Below are 18,197 nucleotides of genomic sequence, written 5' to 3'. Positions count from 1 at the left end.
ACACACACACACACACACACACACACACACACACACACACACACACATATATACGCACTCTTTTTTAGATTCTTTTCCCATACAGGTCATTACGGAGTATTGAGTAGAGTTCCCTGTGCTATACAGTAGATTCTTATTAGTTATCTATTTTATTTATAGTAGTGTGTATATGTCAACTTTTGTCTTAAAAAGGAAAGAAAAAGCATTAACACACACAGTAAAAAATAATTCAAACAGTACAGAAGAAGGCAGGGAAAAGTAAACCTCTCTGGCCCCCAGGTCTCCTTGCTGGAGGCAGCCATGGGAGGAGTTTCTGGCATGTTCTTCCAGGGAGTCCAGGCATATGTAAGCATGGATATTAGAAAAAATAGTTTAAAAACCTCAAGCGATCATGCATGGTACCCTCTGCTCTACATGTGACTGTTTGCTCTTGACAGTGTGCCTTGGAGATCATTTAGTGCTGCTTCTTTCTTTTTCCTGATTGCGTAGTATTCATTGTGTGGATGGAGACCATGCTTTATTTCATTAGAGAAGACTACTTTTGGTTGTTTCCAGCCTTTTGCTTATCGCAGACCATTCTGCAATGCATATCTTCCATCGTGTGCTTAGTGTCCACGTATGAGGATACCTCTAGGATTAATCCCAAATTGCAGTGTCCGAGAACGTGTGCAGTTGTAATTTTGTTAGATATGGCCAGAGGGTCCTTCACGGAGGTGGCACTGATGTACCTTCACACTGCATCCTCTTCTTCCCCTCGCTCTCACCAACACAGGTGGATCTAGAATTTGGGGATCTGCCAATCTAATAGATGAACAGTGGCCTCTGGTGTAGTGTTGTTTTTTTTTTTTTTTAAAACACAGCTTTATTGAGATAGAATTCACATACCAGACAATTCACCCATTTGAAGTGTACAGTTTATTTATTTTGTATGTATCTATGTGTGTATGTATTTATTTATTTGAATTTTTGTTGGAGTACAGTTGATTAACAATGTTGTGTTCGTTTCTGCTGTACAGCAAAATGAATCAGTTATACACATGTAAACTTTTTTTTTAGCTTCTTTTCCCATATAGCTCATTACAGAGTATTGAGTAGAGCTCCCTGTGCTATACAGTAGGTCCTTATTAGTTATCTATTTTATATATAGTAGTGTGTATACGTCAATCCCAACCTCCCAATTTATCCCTCCCCCAAAGGGTACAATTTAATGGTTTTTAGTATAGTCACAGAGTTGTACAACCATCACCACAATCAATTTTAGAACAATTTCATCACCCCCCAAAAGAAATTGTGTAACCCATTTAGTCAGTCTCCACTGCCCCTCAAACCTTCCTCCCCCAGCCCCAGGTGACAACTAGTTTACTTTATGTTTCTATAGATTTGCTTATTCTGGAACTTTCATGTAAATGGAATCATACAATACCTAGTCTTTTGTGTCTGGCTTCTTTCACTTAGCATGTTTTCGAGGTTCACCCATGTTGTAGCATGTATCAGTACTCCATTCCTTTTTCTTGCCAAATAATATTCTGTTATATGGATATACCACATTTATTTACCCATCCATCAATTGATGGACGTATGGTTGTTTCCACTTTTTGGCTATTATGAATAATGCTTCTATGAACACTCATGTTCAAGTTTTTATGTGGATATGTTTTCTTTTCTCTTGGGTCTATATCTAGGAGTGGGACTTCTGGGTCATATGGTAACTCTATATTTAACCTTTTGAGGGACTGCCAGACTGTTCTTTCAAAACAGCTATACCATTTCACATTCCCACCAGTAATGTATGAAGTTTCCAATTTCTCTACATCCTTGCCAACAACTTGTTGGCACTAAGCCATCCTAGTGGGTGTGAAGTGGTATCACATTGTGGTTTTGATTTGCATTTTCCTGATGACTAATAATGTTGAACATCTTTTCATGCAGTTACTAGCCATATATTTTCTTTGGAGAAACGTCTATTCAGATCTTTTGTCCGTTTTTAAGTTGGGTCATTTCTCTTTTTGTTTGTTGAGTTGTAAAAGATCTTTATATATTCTAGATACAAGTCCCTTATCAGATATATGGTTTGCAAATATTTTCTCCCATTTGGTGGATTCTTTTTACCTTCTTGATGGTGTCCTTTGACACACAAACGTTTTTAATTTTTTTTTGTAAATTTATTTTATTTATTTATTTATTTTTGGCTGCATTGAGTCTTCGTTGTTGTGCATGGGCTTTTTCTAGTTGTGGCAAGCGGGGGCTACTCTTCGTTGCAGTGTGCGGGCTTCTCATTGTGGTGGCTTCTCTTGTTGCAGGGCACGGGCTCTAGGTGTGTGGGATTCAGTAGTTGTGGCGCACAGGCTCAGTAGTTGTGGTGCACGGGCTTAGTTGCTCCGTGCCATGTGGGATCTTCCCAGACCAGGGCTCAAACTCGTGCCCTCTGCATTGGCAGGTGGATTCTTAACCACTGTGCCACCAGGCAAGTCCAAACGTTTTTAATTTTCATGAAGTTCAGTTTATCTATTTTTTCTTTTGTTGCTTGTGTCATGACTAAGAAACTATTTTGATCCAAAGTGGGGAAATTTATGCCTGTATTTTCTGATAAGATTTTTAAAGTTTTACCTTGTACATTTAGATTTGTGATCCACTGTGAGTTAATTTTTGTGTAGGGTTTGAGGAAGGTGCCCAACTTCCTTCTTCTGCCTGAGTGTATCCAGTTGTTCCTGCAGCATTCATTGAAAAGATTATTCTTTCTCCATTTAATTATATTGGCACCCTTGTCAAAAATCAATTGACCATAAATGTGAGTGTTTATTGCTGGATTGATTTATAAGTCTATCCTCATACCAGTACCACACTGTCTTGATTTCCAGAGCTTTGCAGCAAGTTTTGAAATTGAGAAGTGTGAGCCCTCAGGCTTTGTTTCTGTTTTTCAAGATTGTTTTTTCTATCCTGGGTCCCTTGACTGTCCATATGAATTTTAGGGTCAGTTTGTCAATTTTTGCAAAGAAGCTAGCTGGGATTTTGTTTGGGATTGTGTTGACTCTAGATTAGTTTGGGGACTATTGCCATCCTAATAATGCATAGTCTTCCAATCCATGAACATGGGATGTCTTTCCATTTATTTAGTTCTTTAATTTCTTTCAACAATTTTTGTTGTTTTCAGAGTATATGTTTTGCACTTCTTTTGTTAATCTTATTCCTAAGTCTTCTTTTGATATTGTAATTTATTTTCTTAATTTTATTTTTGGATTGTTTATTGCTAGTGTATAGAAATGCAATTTATTTTTATATACTAATCTTGTACCTTGCAAGTTGCTGAACTTGTTTATTCTCATAATTTTTTTAGTGGAATCCTTAGGAATTTTTATATACAAGGTTATGTCATCTACAAATAAAGAAAATTTTACTTCTTCCTTTCCAATCTGGATGTCTTTTATTTCATCTTCTTCCTTTATTGCCCTGGTTGGAACCTCCAGTACAATGTTGAATAGAACTGGTGAGAGCAGACATCCTTGTCTTGTTTCTGAGGGGGAAAGCGTTCAGTCTTTCCCCATTAAGTATGTTGTTAGATATGGCTTTTTCATAGATGCCTTTTGTCGGGTTGAAGAAATTCCCTTCTATTCCTAGTTTGGTGGGTGTTTTTATCATGAAAGGGTGTTGGATTTTGCCAAATACTTTTTCTTTATCTACTGTGATTATTGTATAGTTTTTGTCCTTTATTTTATTGGTATGGTATATTACATTGATTGATTTTCAGAAGTTAAACCAACCTTGTATGCTTGGGGAAAATCTCACTTGGTCATGATGTATAATTCTTTTTATATGTTGCTGGATCCAGTTTGCTAGCATTTTGTTGAAGATTTTTACATCTTATAGTCATAAGAGATAATGGTCTGTAGTTTTCTTTTCTTATGATGTCTTTGTTTGGCTTTGGTGTTAGGGTAATACTGGCTTCATAGAATGAGTTGGGAAGTGTTCCCAAGTGAAGAATTGGTATTAATTCTTATTTATCTGTTTGGTAGAATTCACCAGTGAAGCCATCTGGGCTTGAGTTTTTCTTTGTGACATGTTTTAAAATTACTAATTCAATCTCTTTACTTGTTTTAGCTTTATTTAAAATTTCTATTTCTTCTTAGTTTCAGTAGTTTGTGTTTTCTTAGGTATTTGTCCATTTTATCCAAGATATCTAATTTGTTGGCATGGCATGGCATTGTTCATAGCATTTCCTTAAAATCTTCTTTATTTCTGTAAGATTTGTAGTTGTCCTCTCTTTCATTCCTGGGCTTAGTAATTTGAGTCTTCTCCCTTTTTTTCTTGCTCAGAACAATTTTCTTGTTTGTCAATTTTGTTAAGCTTTTCAAAGAACAAACTTTTGGTTTTGTTGATTTTTCTCTATTGTTTTTTATTTTCTATTTCACTAATTTCTGCTGTAATCTTTATTTCCTTCCTTTCACTTGCCTTAGGATTAGTTTGCTCTTCTTTTTCTTCTTCTTTTTTTTTTTGTTTTTTTGCTAGTGTCTTAAGGTGGAAGTTTAGGTTACTGATTCAAGATCTTTCCTTTTTTTTTAATATAGGCATTTACAGCTATACATTTCCCTTTAAGTTCTACTTTACTGCATCCCATACATTTTGATAAGTTGTGTCTTCATTTTCATTAATCTCAAAGTATTTTCTACTTTTTTGGGTGGTTTCTTCTTTGACTCATTGGGTATTAGGTGTATTAATTTTCACATATTTGTAATCTCCCAAATTTATTTCTGTTACTGATTTCTTTCTTTTTTTTTTTTGGCGGTACGCGGGCCTCTCACTGTTGTGACCTCTCCCGTTGTGGAGCACAGGCTCCGGACGCGCAGGCTCAGCGGCCATGGCTCACGGGCCCAGCCGCCCCACGGCATGTGGGATCTTCCCGGACTGGAGCACGAACCCGTGTCCCCTGCATCGGCAGGCAGTCTCTCAACCACTGCGCCACCAGGGAAGCCCTGTTACTGATTTCTTAATTCATTTCATTGTGATCAGAAACATACTTTGTATGATTTCACTCCTTTTAAATTTATTGAGGCTTGTTTTATGGCTTAGCATATGGTCTATCCTGGAGAATATTCCATGTGCACTTGAGAAGAATGTGTATTCTGCTGTTGCTGGGTGGCTTGTGTAGTTTTAATGTGATTTATTTTCTAAGTGAGATTGAGCATCTTCTCATATGTTTAAGTACCATTTCATTTGCTGTAAACTATCTGTGGTTATATTTCTTATTTTATGGGAGCTCATTATATATTAAGGGAAAAAAAACTTTGCCTATCTATGAGTTACAAATATTTTCCTAGTTTTTGGTTTGTCTTGTGAACTTATGATGTTTATCAAGTCATGCAGACGTTTTAGATTTTTATGTAGATTGATGTATTATTTTAAAAATGATCTTTAGGTTTTTTGGTCATGTTTAGAAATGCTTTTCCCATTCTGGGATTAGAAAACTTATTCTCCCACCTTATTTTAGAGCTTTATGGTTTTATTTTTGTGTGGTTTAAATATGATTGATCTGGAATTTATAGGCGTGTGGAGTGAGATTGAGATACAGCTTTGTTTCCTGGTGGCAGATCATTGGTCCCAACTCTGTCTTAAAAATAGTCTACCTTTTTCTCACTGTTATGAAATGCTACTTTCATAATATATTAAATTTCCATATGTTTGGGGACAATTTTTGGACCCTCTTTTCTGCTCTATTAATTTATATATTTTTGTAGTGATATCACACAGTTTTAATTATTGTGACTTTATAGTAAGTTTTACTACCTGATTGGACTATTTTCTCTTTGTTACTCTTCTTTTTTTTTTTTTTTTTTTTTTTCCCTTTTTTTTTAGGTTTTTCTTGGCTATTCTTTCTTTTTTAAAAAAAAAATAATTATTTTTTTTGCTGCGTTGGGTCTTCATTGCTGTGCACGGGCTTTGTCTAGTTGCAGTGAGTGGGGGCTACTCTTTGTTGCAGTGCACCAGCTTCTCATTGTGGTGGCTTCTCTTGTTGCAGAGCACAGGCTCTAGGCATGTGGGCTTCAGTAGTTGTGGCACACGGGCTCAGTAGTTGTGGCTTACGGGCTCTAGAGCGCAGGCTCAGCAGTTGTGACGCGTGCGCTTAGTTGCTCTGCGGCATGTGGGATCTTCCCGGGCCAGGGCTTGAACCCATGTCCCCTGCGTTGGCAGGCGGATTCAACCACTGTGCCACCAGGGAAGTCCCATTCCTGGCTATTCTTATACATTTACTCATAAACTTTAAAATTGACCTGCTTAGTTAGAAAAAAATCCTGTTGGGGTTTTATTGGGATCACATTCAATTTGTAGATTTATTTAGGAAGAATCGATACTTTTGCAATGCTCAGCTTTCTTTTTTTTTTTTTTTTCTGGCCACGCCGCACAGCTTGCAGGACCCTAGTTCCCCGACCAGGGATCAAACCCAGGCCCTTGGCAGTGAGAGCTCAGAGTCTCAACCACTAGAATGCCAGGGAATTCCCATGCTAAGCTTTCTTTCATTTTATTTCCTGATTGCTCTTGGTACCTAGCTACATTATTGATTTTTGGATATTACATTTAATTTCCTTCTGCTTTACTTAATTCACTTTTTGTTCAATAGTTTTATAGAAGATTCTTTTGGATTTCTCAGATCTATATTGATAACAGCTGCAACTGATGATACTCATCTTCTGTTTTCCAATTCCATCCATGTCTTTTTCTTAGCTCATTGCACTGGCAAGCATCTTAGAGCAAGGTTAACTTGTGGACATGCTTGTCTTTTCTGGACTCTTTCCCTGTGAAGTGGCTTTTGTAGGCCTTGGTTCCAATCAACTCTACCAGACAATCTCTCCAGGGCCATGCACAGGGCTTTACACACAGTTGGAGTTTTGGAAGCCTTTGCCCAATTGTAAGAGTGGTTAGAAAAGAGAGCAAGGATCTGAAGAGAGGTCTTCCACAGTGATGATAATAATAGCTAGTATTTATTGAGCACTTCCTATGTTCCAGGCACTTTATCAGTATTACCTCATGTTTTCCCCTCAAGCTCAATCATATAGGAGCAATTACACAGATTCCCATTTTTGATAAGGGGTAAACTGAGGCCCCTTGGAGGCTGCATGACCAGGAAATGGCAAGTTGGCATCTGAACCTGGCATTCTGGCTCCAGGCTTTCCATGATGCTTCTTCTTTCTTGGAGGGTCCAGAGATATGGATGGTGATGTCAGAGGTTGACCTCTGACCTGTGTTGCCTCTGTGTTAGGGAGGTGGAGATGGTGGAATGGTGGGGGTACCTGGGGCAGGGAGGGTATCAGCACAGTGGGCAGGGCACCAGAGGTGCCTTCTGACTGTACTCTCCTGACCCTCGAGCATCCCAACTCTGCTGCACTCGCTTGCTGTATGGCCTTAGGCAAGGTTTTGGCTTCCATGAACTTTGGTCCCATCTGTAAAGTGGATGTAGTTATAGTCCCTACTTCACTGTGCTGTGGGGACAATTGAGTATCAACTGCATGCAACGTGCTCAGTTCTGTGCTTGGCATTCAAGGCCCTGCCACTAACTCTTGCTTCCTCTTGCGTTGCTCCTCTTGTCACCTGTAACGGTAATAACAGCAAACAACAGTGAGCGCTGTTTATCAAGCACTTATTCTCTGCCTGGCACATGGACTCTCACTTAATTCTCGGATGTTAAGTTTATTATTACCCCCATTTTATTTTTTTATCTGTTTATTATCTGTCATTTTTTTATACATCTTAATTGGAGTATAATTGCTTTAGAATGTTGTGTTAGTTTCTGCTGTATAACAAAGTGAATCAGCCATACATATACATATATCCCCATATCCCCTCCCTCTTGAGCCTCCCTCCCACCCCTCTAGGTGGTCACAAAGCACCGAGCTGATCTCCCTGTGTGATGTAGCAGCTTCCCACTAGCTATCTATTTTACACTCGGTAGTGTATATATGTCAGTGCTTCTCTCTCACTACGTCCCAGCCTCCCCTTCCCCCACCCTGTGTCCTCAAGTCCATTCTCTACGTCTGCGTCTTTATTCCTGTCCTGCACCTAGGTTCTTCAGAACCTTTTTTTTTTTTTTTTTAGATTCCATAGATATGCGTTAGCATACGGTATTTGTTTTTCTCTTTTTGACTTACTTCACTCTGTATGACAGACTCTAGGTCCATCCACCTCACTACAAATAACTCAATTTCATTCCTTTTTATTACGCCCATTTTAAAGGTAAGGAAACTGAGAGGTGAAGTGACTTGCCCAAGAAGATTTAGCTAGTAAGTAGTGGACCCAGGATTTGAACCAGGTCTGACTGGAGTCCTCACTCTCAACTCCTAAGCTCCTGGCCTCCCCTCCACTCTTAGAAGAGGTGGAGGTGACCTTCTTCAGAGTCAGGAAGGAAGGAGCGGGTATGACCTGACTGAACTACAGTTTTTTCTGGACTCTTCTGGATGTTGTAAGTAGCTGTGCCTAGGGGCATAGTCTAGGCAAAGGCCAGGAGGTGAGAGAGTGTGGTGCCCTCCTGTAGGGGGCCCACGGGAGGAGGCCACAGCCCCAGCTCCACAGGGCCGCGTGGACCCAGCTGAAGGGTTTAGGCCTCATCCAGAGGGGGATGATGGGGAACTTTTGGATTAAATATTGTGAAGAATTTGGACTCCTTCTAGAACGTTCTCTAAACCTTACGGCACGTGTGTGCACGTCTGCACATACACACACATACACATTCACATGCTAATTTTCTTTACAGAAATAATTGTAGTTCATGTATACTACGTTCCAGGCACCCCACTAAGGCCTTGTCTGCATTCTCTTTAATCCTCTCACCAACACTTTGACATAGGTAGCACTATTGCCCCCATTTTCTAGATGAGGAAACTGTGGCCCCGAGTGGCCCAGAGGACGTTCTACACTGCCATCTTCCTCTTCACTTAATAGTGTGTTGTGAGCATCTTCCAGGCCACACCGAGCTCTCATTCTGTTTGTTTATCTGCACAGCTGTCCACTTGATGAACAGACCAGCACTTATTTGTCCAGTCCCCCTCTGATAAACACTTAGGTCTTTTCCAGTTTTCCATGAACAGTGTTGAGCAGGGGCCCTATTTGTACAGAGATGCCTCTGGGTGCTGGACGAGGGCGCCCTGGAGGGCCCCCCACTGCTGTCCCAGGTCAGGACGACAGGGGCCTGGCCTGAGGGAGTGGAGATGGGGTGTGGGGAGGGATGCATTTGAGGAAGATTGGCGGGGAGGACGGGCGAACCAGCCCTGAGATGGAGACATGGGGTGAGGGGAAGTCGTAGAGGGAGATGCCAAGTTAGTTTGGGACCCACTGAGCACGAAGCGCTGGGGACACTGATGGGGAGGTGCTATAGGGCATCCCAGTACCTCTCACGGTAGCGATAGCTCAGGCCTTCTGTCCGGATCCTGTGGTCAGCAGCAGCTCCCCAGAGGAAAGGGGCTACCTTCCTCTGGGAGCCTCAGACACCCCGAGTATGGAGCCCCCCCACTTCCTCTTGGAACCCAAGGATATATCTCTGCCTTGGAGTGAGCAAGTGGCGGAAAAGATGTGGGGAGTTGTCCCTTCTCAAATGGGCAGCTCATGGTGACTTAGCGTTTGGGCTCTGAGACAGGGTCCTGCCTCAAGAAAGGAGACCACGGTCTGGAAGGGCAGTCTCTCTCAGGTCACACAGCACAGCGGCAGCCCTGCAGGGACTAGATCCCACCCTAAATGTGCTGTCCCTCCTCTAGCACACTCTGCTATATCAAAGCTTGAAATCTTGGGCTTTCTGTAGGAATGGGGCTAGGCTGCCTTATCCACTCACACCCCATCTTGCTGTTCATGTGAAAGAGAGGTCCAGAGGGCAGGAGGTGGACCCTGTGAGCAGCCCCTGATTCCTGCGGCCCAGTGTGGTTTCATGTCCCCACTTTTTTTCATTCTCACCCTCACTGTGTTATCTCAGGCAGGTGCCTCAACCTTTCTGTGCTTCTGCTTCCTCATCAGTAAAATAGGGACACTATTAGTATCTACTTCCTCGATTATCATGGGGATTTGATGAGTCAATATTTGCAAAGTGCTTAGAGCAGGGCCCAGTACAAGGTCCAGGCTCTGGGAGTGTTTGAATATTGCAGAATGATACTTGGTCTCTACAACATGGCATTGCAGGAACAAAGCAGGATGCAAATCATGTCTGTGCTCATTTAGTCTTTTGTCTGTTCTGCAAATATTTCAGAGCACCTAGTAGGGATATGGAGATGGGTCCGACCCGGTCCTTCCCGCAGGGAGCTTAGAGTCAAGGGCACTAGATGGATCCCAATATACAGTCCTATGTTCATATGATGCCGGAAGGAAATGCACCGCCATGCCCAGGGGCTTGTCCACTGGAGGCAGGTTGCCAGCGTGCCACAGCATCTCAAGCATGTTCCGTGTACTTCCTCATGGATTCTCCCAGCAGCCCTATGACATGGGTACTGTTGTTATCCTCAGTTGACAGAGAAGGAAACTGAGGCACAGGGTCCCACACTGGGCTTGTAGGGCTGGGATTCACACACAGGTAGTCTGCTCCAGTACTCTGGCCCTTAACCTCGACCTGCCCACCTCTCCACAAACAGGTGGTACTTATATAATCAGCATCAACCACAAGGACAAAAAAACACCCAAAAAACCCAAAACAAAAACCCAAACCCCACAAACCAACAAACATTGCAAGCAGAGGCCCTGGGCCACCTTAGTCTGGTCTTGAAGGACCTCTTATGTTTTTCTGAGTGTCTCAGTGGGGAGTGGTCTTCTGGGTTAGTGTAAGAGCTTAGGGGTCAAGAGCTTTTTTCTTTGCCCCCTCCCAAGTGGGCAAATGCATCCTCTTCGTGCTGGAAGGGCCTTCAATTTCCAGCCCTGGCTTTCCCTCCCCCTCCATGGCACATTAGCCAAGTATACTTTCTCCTGTCTTTGATCACCTCCAGTGACAGGGGGCTCACTCTTCATCATTTAGTTCATTCTAAAGAAAGTTTGGGCTCTTAGAAAGTTCTTCATTAAAATTTAAAAAATATTTTTAATGTGTTTTTATAACTTTCATTTCCTCTCAAAGTCCCACAAACAAGTCCCCTGTTAGAGCATGCACCCTCTGAGGCAGGACCTGGCCAGCTCATCTCTGTGTCTCCCTGTGGTGACTGGCAGAGGGCTTGCTGTACAGTTGGTGCTGTGAATACTATACCAGGGAGCAGGTGGGTGGGGATGTGGTGGTTGGGGCTCAGCCTCCATCGAGCCTGGGGCTGTGGGTAACCGGGTTAGTAGATCCCACAGGACACCAACTGTATGAGCGCTGATGGGCATCGTGACCTCAACGGATTGGGTTGCCGTAGAAATTGGCCTTCCTAGGCTTGTTGGCATATCCCTTGAGCAGGTCTCCCCAGGGCCTCCCCAGCCCCACATTCTCTGAGCTGGATGGCCCCCAGGGAGCATGCAGGCCACGCCCCCATTGTGCAGGCGGGCAGCCTGAGGCCCAGAGGGTTACAGGGACTGGCTAATGTTCACATAGGGAGGGGTGTCACAGAGCTGGGCTTGGCGCTCAGGGCAAACAGTCTTGCCTGAGGCCCCAGCCAGTCAAGGGGACTTTTGCCCATTCACGGGTTCCCAGAGGAAGTTCTGGACTGATTTCAGGGCCTGCAGCATCCCCTGGAGAATAATCGGAGCTCATATCGCCAGTGTGTCCAGAATCACAGTATCAGTAATAGCTGATGTGGCAGGGTGACCTACTGTGTTCCCAGCACTCTGCCTTGCCTCCTTCAGTTGTCACAGTCATTTCCAGATGAAGAAGTGGGGCAGAGGGAAGTTAAGTCACTTGCCTGAGGTCACACAGCCGATTAGGGGCAAAGCCAAGATCTGAGTCTGGGGAGTCTGGCTTCAGACTATGCCATGCCATACACGGCCTCACTCTCACTCTTGCTTTTGGGGGAGTGAAGGATATTTCAGGTCTGGGAAGCCCTTAGTATCAGGCCTGCCAGAGTCAGAGCCTGATAAATCATGACCCAAGAGACAGAACCTTGATGATTTCTCTTTCTAGTCATATCCTCCCAACAGTTCTGAGAAATCTGTTTTATCCCTACTTTGCAGATGAGGCCCAGAGAGGGGAAGTGACTTGCCTAGGGTCACACAGCGGGGAGAGGTAGAGCAGGGCCTCTAGTCCGAGACCGCCGACTCTACACCTGGTGTTCGTGCTGAGACCTCAGGCTGCTTCCCAGGTCCTCTGGGATAGCCCCTGCCTTGCACCAGGTGAGGTGATGACCCATCAGGGCTGCCAAGATGAGGGAGCTGGGAGGGGCGGCCATGGTGTGTGGGGAGACCCTGGCTAGGCTCCATGAGGACCTGCGGATGGCAACGTGGGGAGCAAAGGGGGGGGGGTGGCAGGGCTATGGGCGTCACTGGGGAGTTTGCAGCTTGGGTTTCTCTGTGTTTCCAGATCTCTAGCCCTCCCAGATTTCTGGCTTAGAACTCTCTTAACTATTGCATAGTCACACATTCACACTCATTCATTCAGCTGTTTATTGAGCACCTACTGTGTGCCATACCCTGTGCTGGGTACTGGGAGCACAGCAGTGAACTAGACAGACAAAAGCCCATGACGATAATCATGTAATCACACACACACACACACACACACACACACACACACAACTGGGCCACATGTTATCAAGGAGAGGCACAAAAGGCAAGGGGACTTAAACCAGTGAAAGAAGTTGGGAAACACTTCCCAGGGAGGTGACTTTTTTTTCCTTAAGAGCTTTATTGAGGTATAATTGACATACCACAGACTGCACATGTTTAAGGTGTGCAGTTTGATAAGTTTTGACACATGGATGCACTCATGAAACCATCAGCACAGTCAAGATAATCCATCACCCCTAAACATTTCCTTCCCACCTGCCACATGCTGCCTCCAAGGAGGCAACGTTTGGGCTGAGAACTGAAGGAGGCATGAGTTACTCTGCTCAAGTGGTCAGGGAAAAGCATCCAGGCAGAGGGAACAGCATGTGCAAAGGCCCTGGGCCTGGAGTGAGCTCCCAGCCATCTCTCCTTAGTTGCCCTAGTTGCAACTTTTAGCACCTTTCCCCCGGTGTTAGACAATTTCAGTCAGTCATGTATTCACTCAACAAACCCTCAGCCTTCTCCTATATGCCTGGGACATAGACATGACTCAAGATACTATCCCTACCCATGAGAGACAGAAACAGTGACTCAGAGGAAGGTGGGGAATGTTAGGGCTTCTGATTATGATGTGTTTCTTCTGTGCTTGGCCCTGTACCCAGGAAGCCCTTTATGGTTGCCATCACTATTCCCATTTTACAGATGGAGAAACTGAGGTTCTGAAGGGTAACTTACCCAAAAAGACCTCTTTGGGCCTCAGTTTCCCCATCTGTAGAATGGATGGGAGTGCAGGCTAAGGGGCCTAGGCAACCCTGCCGGCTCCCAGAGCCCTTCACCCAGGGTCCTCTCTCATCTCCAGCAGGACCATGGGCAGCAACAAGAGCAAGCCCAAAGATGCCAGCCAGCGGCGCCGCAGCCTGGAACCTGCTGATAACACCCATGGCGGCTGTGGCGGCGGCGGCGGCGGCGGCGGCGCCGGGGGTGCCTTCCCCACCTCACAGACCCCCAGCAAGCCGGCCTCCGCTGATGGACACCGGGGCCCCAGCACGGCCTTCGCCCCTGCAGCCGCTGAGCCCAAGCTGTTCGGAGGTTTCAATTCCTCCGACACAGTCACCTCCCCGCAGAGGGCGGGGCCCCTGGCTGGTCAGTGCGCCTGGGAGTGTGGGAGCCGGGTGGCCCTGGCCCCTCCCCCAGGAGGGCTGTGTGCCCTGGGGGAGCGACGCCCCCTCTCTGGGCTGCTGTTTCTTTCGCTCAGTGACGGGGAGGAGTCTGGGGGTTACTTGGCTTTAGGGACCATTGGGAGTTTCCTGGAGGCTTTATAAACTGGAAAGTGTGGTGCACACTCCATTGCCTTTAGGGGTGAATCCGATGTAGCGTATAAAGGGCCCTAGAGATATAGGACTATAGGCGGAAACAGGCCAGAGAGCCGGGGGGTTTCTCGGAAGCACGGGGACGGGTCTGAGGCATTGCTTTTTGCTCTGGTCAGCCCAGAGATGGATCAGGACAGGAGGCGGTGAGTGGCCAAGGGGGCGGGGCGGGTTAGAACGGAGAAAGAGAACTGGGGTCTTCAGAGGCCCGGCCCAATGCCGAGATGCGCCCCTGCACCCTCTGCTGGCGCTTTGTGGGTATAGCAGCGCCAGGCAAAGGATGCTTAGAGATGCAGATGTGGTCCTGGAGGCACACAGATATAAGACCCTCACAAAAACATGTGCATTCTTACCCGGACACCCTCACACAGAGCCCCCCCCCCACATAAACACACTCACACACAGTTAGCAACTCATTCAGAGGCACCCATACAGGACATTTACACGTGCTGAGCTAGAGACGCTTTCGTAAACAGACACACCATGCACATAGAGACACACTCAGGGACACATGGATGTGCACCCTCCAGGCACAGACACACACCCAAGGCAAATGTACACAAATACAAACACACATATGCAAAAAACCTCATACTCCCAGATGGAGACAGACACATGTGGTCAGAAGCCCTTCAAAAGCACACACGTGCCCAGCTAGAAATGCCATCCCAGAGACCCACAGACTCACAGACGCACAGATGCACATATGTGCAGTGAGAACACACAGGCACAGACACACACCCAAGTGAGACAGACCCACAAACATACCCATTCGTTTGTTCAAGAGACAGTTGTGGTGCCCCCTCTGTGTGCCAGGTCTCTTCTGGTGCGGGGGTCACAGCAACGTGTAAAACAGACAAAACCCCTGTGGGGGAGAGAAGCAAAGGGCAAGGTGTGTAAACTGTGCAGGGTGTTAGTGGGTGGTAACTGCTGTGAAAGAGCAAAACGGGCAGGGAGTAGTGTTGGTGGATGTATGGCTGGAGGTTGTAACTTCACACGGGGGGACAGAGAAGGCTTCGGAGGGGACAGTTACCTGCAGCCAAGATCTTCCCTGACACACAGAAGCATCCAGAGTCATACCTCCCCAGAACAGAGCCACGTCCCCAGGTGCAGTTTCCTTCGTTCACTGCTTCATTCATCTAATGGTTGTTTCTTGAGCACGTACTATGCACCAGGCTCGAGGAACAAAACAAAGATGTCTGTTATTGGGGACTTCTGGTGCTGTGGGGAAGACAGATAGCAAACAGAGAAGCCAACACCCAGCATCCCCTCAAGCCCAGTGGGCGCACTCAGAGGTGGAGAGACGCGCGTGCTTCCTACACGGCCTCACAAGCGTGCGGGACACACAGGCACAGGGGGACATGCGTAGAGGCCCACCCCCAGTGAATGGGACCAGGCCTCTGGGCAGGCAGTGGGAGACCAACCCCACCCCCGCCCAGGGTGCAGGGCTCTCTTGTCCACCTCTCCCCCCAGCCATGGCTCTGGCCATTCTGACACGCCCCACCTTCTGTGCAGGCGGAGTGACCACCTTTGTGGCCCTCTATGACTATGAGTCGCGGACAGAGACTGACCTGTCTTTCAAGAAAGGGGAGCGGCTCCAAATTGTCAACAACACGTGAGTGCCTCCCTACCCCACTGCTCCTCAGGACCCCAACCCTGGGCCTGGTCTTGGGATAGAGCCACTTCTGAGCGTCCCAGGGCCAGCTTCATGGGCAGCAGGCAGAGCTGGGTGTCCAGGCAGCTGAGGTGCAGGGAACTGTCCTGGGGCCTCTGGGGGTGATGAGGCAGGTGCCGGTGGTCGGGGGTCTGGGACGGCTCCAGGGACAGCAATCTGGGTCCGTAACTGGACAGCAGGGCACAGCACTCCAGATCCCAGAACCCGCACAGGGGCGTGTGATCAGTGCAGGACTGGGCAGGGGACCCAGGACTACAAAAAGCAGGGCCTGTGGAGCTGGAGGCTGTGCCCACAGAGAGGCTGGAGAGCCTGGGCAACCAGTAAAGCCAGAGTCTGCAGCTGTAGAGGGAGGGCCCTCATTGGGAGGGTTGGGGGACCCATCCTGGGGACCCAGTGTGAGAGGAGTCAGGATAGGGCAAGGGGGTGAGATGGTGCGATAGGGTGTGGAGGGCGGGGCACCCTGGTGGGCATCTCTGCTTCACCTCCAGGGACTCCAGCCTTGGGGTGGGGCATCCTAGGGCCAAGTTGGCTTATGGGGGGGATGGGGGCCCCTGCCAGGCTTGGGGGCCCCTGTGAGCAGGGATAGTGAACTGGCGAGGGGTGGGTGAGGCTCTGGCCATGGGGTGGCGTCCTTCCCCTCCTCCCCACTCCCCTCCTTTCCTTGCCTAGAGTGCAGTGAGGTGGGGTGCAACGCCTGTCATGGCGGGTGGGGGGGTGCAGGCTTTGGGTCATGAGCCCTGGGGTGGTCACAGCTGGGGTGATCACACTGGGGGCGGAGCTGCCGACAGAGGGCGGAGCTGCCGACAGAGGGCGGGCTACAGCTCCACGCCTGCTGCATTCCTGCCTTCCGAGGGCCTGCGTCCCCTCTCCGCCACCTCCCATCCCCCCAACAGCCTCGGGGAACCCCCTCCCCATTCCTGGCCCGTGCTTCCTCCCTCCAGCTCTCTCTCAGCTTCTCCCTCTCTGCTTCTCTCTCGCTGGCCCTAGGAGGAAGGTGGATGTCAGGTGTGTACACACTCCGTGGGCGGCGGGCTGGGTAGGGGCGCTTCACTGGTGGGGTGGGCTGCCGCTGGCATGTGCTTCATATGGTCTCTGGCTCCCTTGGTTGCGCTTCCCCAGCTTCTGTCCTCACCCCCAATAGTTTGACCAGATCCCTACCTTAATCCCAGGCTGCGAATGGGGAGGGTCCTCCCATCACCCCTGTCACTCCCCGTCCACCTCATGCTAACCCATCCCCTCCCTGTTCAGCCCACACTGAGTGCCAGCTGCATGCAGGGTCCAGTGCTGGGCTCAGTGAGGTCTGGGTGGAGAAGGCCATGCCCTCCTGGAGCCAGAGTGTGGCCGGGATGCAGCCCCAGTCCAGGCCAAGTGGCAGGCAGAGGGCCGGGCCGGGGTCAGCTCAGGCCTTAGGGCCCCTGCTGTGTGACCCCCCTCTGATGGCGACCACAGGGCCTGGGAGTTTCAAGCAGGACCCTGCAGGAAGCACAGTGAAGTCGAGGGGATGGAGGGAGTGGAAGAAGGCGGTTCCCCTCGCAGAAAGGCAGCTCGTGGGAGGGTGCAGCGCTTGAGGGGACTGGTGGCCTTCAGGGCTGCAGAAGGGCGAGAAGGTTCTAGAGGGTAGAGTAGAATCGATCCATGAGCATCCTCGAAGGCCTGGCTAAGGGGGTTGGACGTCTCCACCGTCTCCAAGCATTTCTTGCTTCTTCATGCCTCCCTGCCCTTTGTGCATGTCGTTCTCGCTGCCTAAAGCACCCTTTCTCCCATCTCTGTCTGGCAAACTCCTATTCATCCCTCAAGATCCAGTTCAGAACTGCCCCCTTTGTGAGGCAAAGGGGAAAAGAGGTAGCAGGCATTTTTACCCATGTCCTTGTATTTGCTCTGCTGCCCTCCCACCAGGGCTGTAGTGATGGGGGAGGGGCCATCTCCATTTTGCAAATGAGGAAACTGAGGCTCAGAGATGTGAAGGCCTTTGTCCAAGGTCACACAGCTACCAAGTAGCAAAGCCAGGATTGGAACTTGGGCAGCAGCTCTCTCCCTTCCTTAAGCTGCTCTCCCGGAGGGAGGGGGCTTTCCCAGCTCCCCCCACCCGCTTCTGTCTGAGTCCCAATGCCGCTCCAGTTCTCTTATGGTTCCGGCTGTTTGTATCTCCCTCCCCTCAAACTGGGAACTCCTTGAGGGCTGCTCTTGGGCCTGCCATGTTTCTGGGTCCCCCATCACCTGTTGCTCAGCACACTGTGGGTGCCCGGGTGGTGATTTTGCATGAGATGAGTGAACAGTCATAAAATAGCCCCCGTCTCTCGTGCCTCGAGTGTGGGCCTGTTCTCGTGCAGAGCAGTTGCGTTGTTTTATTTATACAGCACCACAGCCCTGGAAAGTGGAAATGCTTACTTGCTCCATTTTACAGATGAGGAAACTGAGGCCCAGAGAGGTGAAGTGACTTGCTCAAGGTCACACAGCTAGTAGTGGCAGAGCTGGGAGGGGTAGGCATGACCCCGAGCCCTTGGAAGAGGAGCTCTGTGGAGGTGCCGAGG

General features: G+C 47.8%; 1 protein-coding gene across 8 annotated transcripts in view; it reads left to right on the top strand.

The window, feature by feature from the left end:
- Positions 1–18,197, top strand: part of SRC (SRC proto-oncogene, non-receptor tyrosine kinase) — a 56,977-nt gene that overhangs the window by 22,129 nt on the left and 16,651 nt on the right. For 3 of the 8 annotated variants that reach the window (XM_029220241.1, XM_029220242.1, XM_029220243.1), the window contains 3 exons: positions 12,094–12,252; positions 13,484–13,767; positions 15,507–15,606. In XM_029220241.1, the coding sequence (XP_029076074.1) occupies positions 13,491–13,767; positions 15,507–15,606 (377 nt within the window). In that variant the 5' untranslated portion in view covers positions 12,094–12,252; positions 13,484–13,490. Of the gene's footprint in view, positions 1–11,373; positions 12,253–13,483; positions 15,607–18,197 lie in introns of those variants that run through there. The other 5 variants (XM_029220246.1, XM_029220247.1, XM_029220245.1 and 2 more) reach the window with 5 other exon arrangements.

This window comes from Monodon monoceros, unplaced genomic scaffold, assembly GCF_005190385.1.
Source record: "Monodon monoceros isolate NGI ecotype Baffin Bay Population unplaced genomic scaffold, NGI_Narwhal_1 Super_Scaffold_13, whole genome shotgun sequence".
NCBI lineage: Eukaryota > Metazoa > Chordata > Mammalia > Artiodactyla > Monodontidae > Monodon > Monodon monoceros.
Note: the sequence above shows the minus strand (reverse complement) of the source record. Positions and strands in the feature narration are given on the sequence as shown.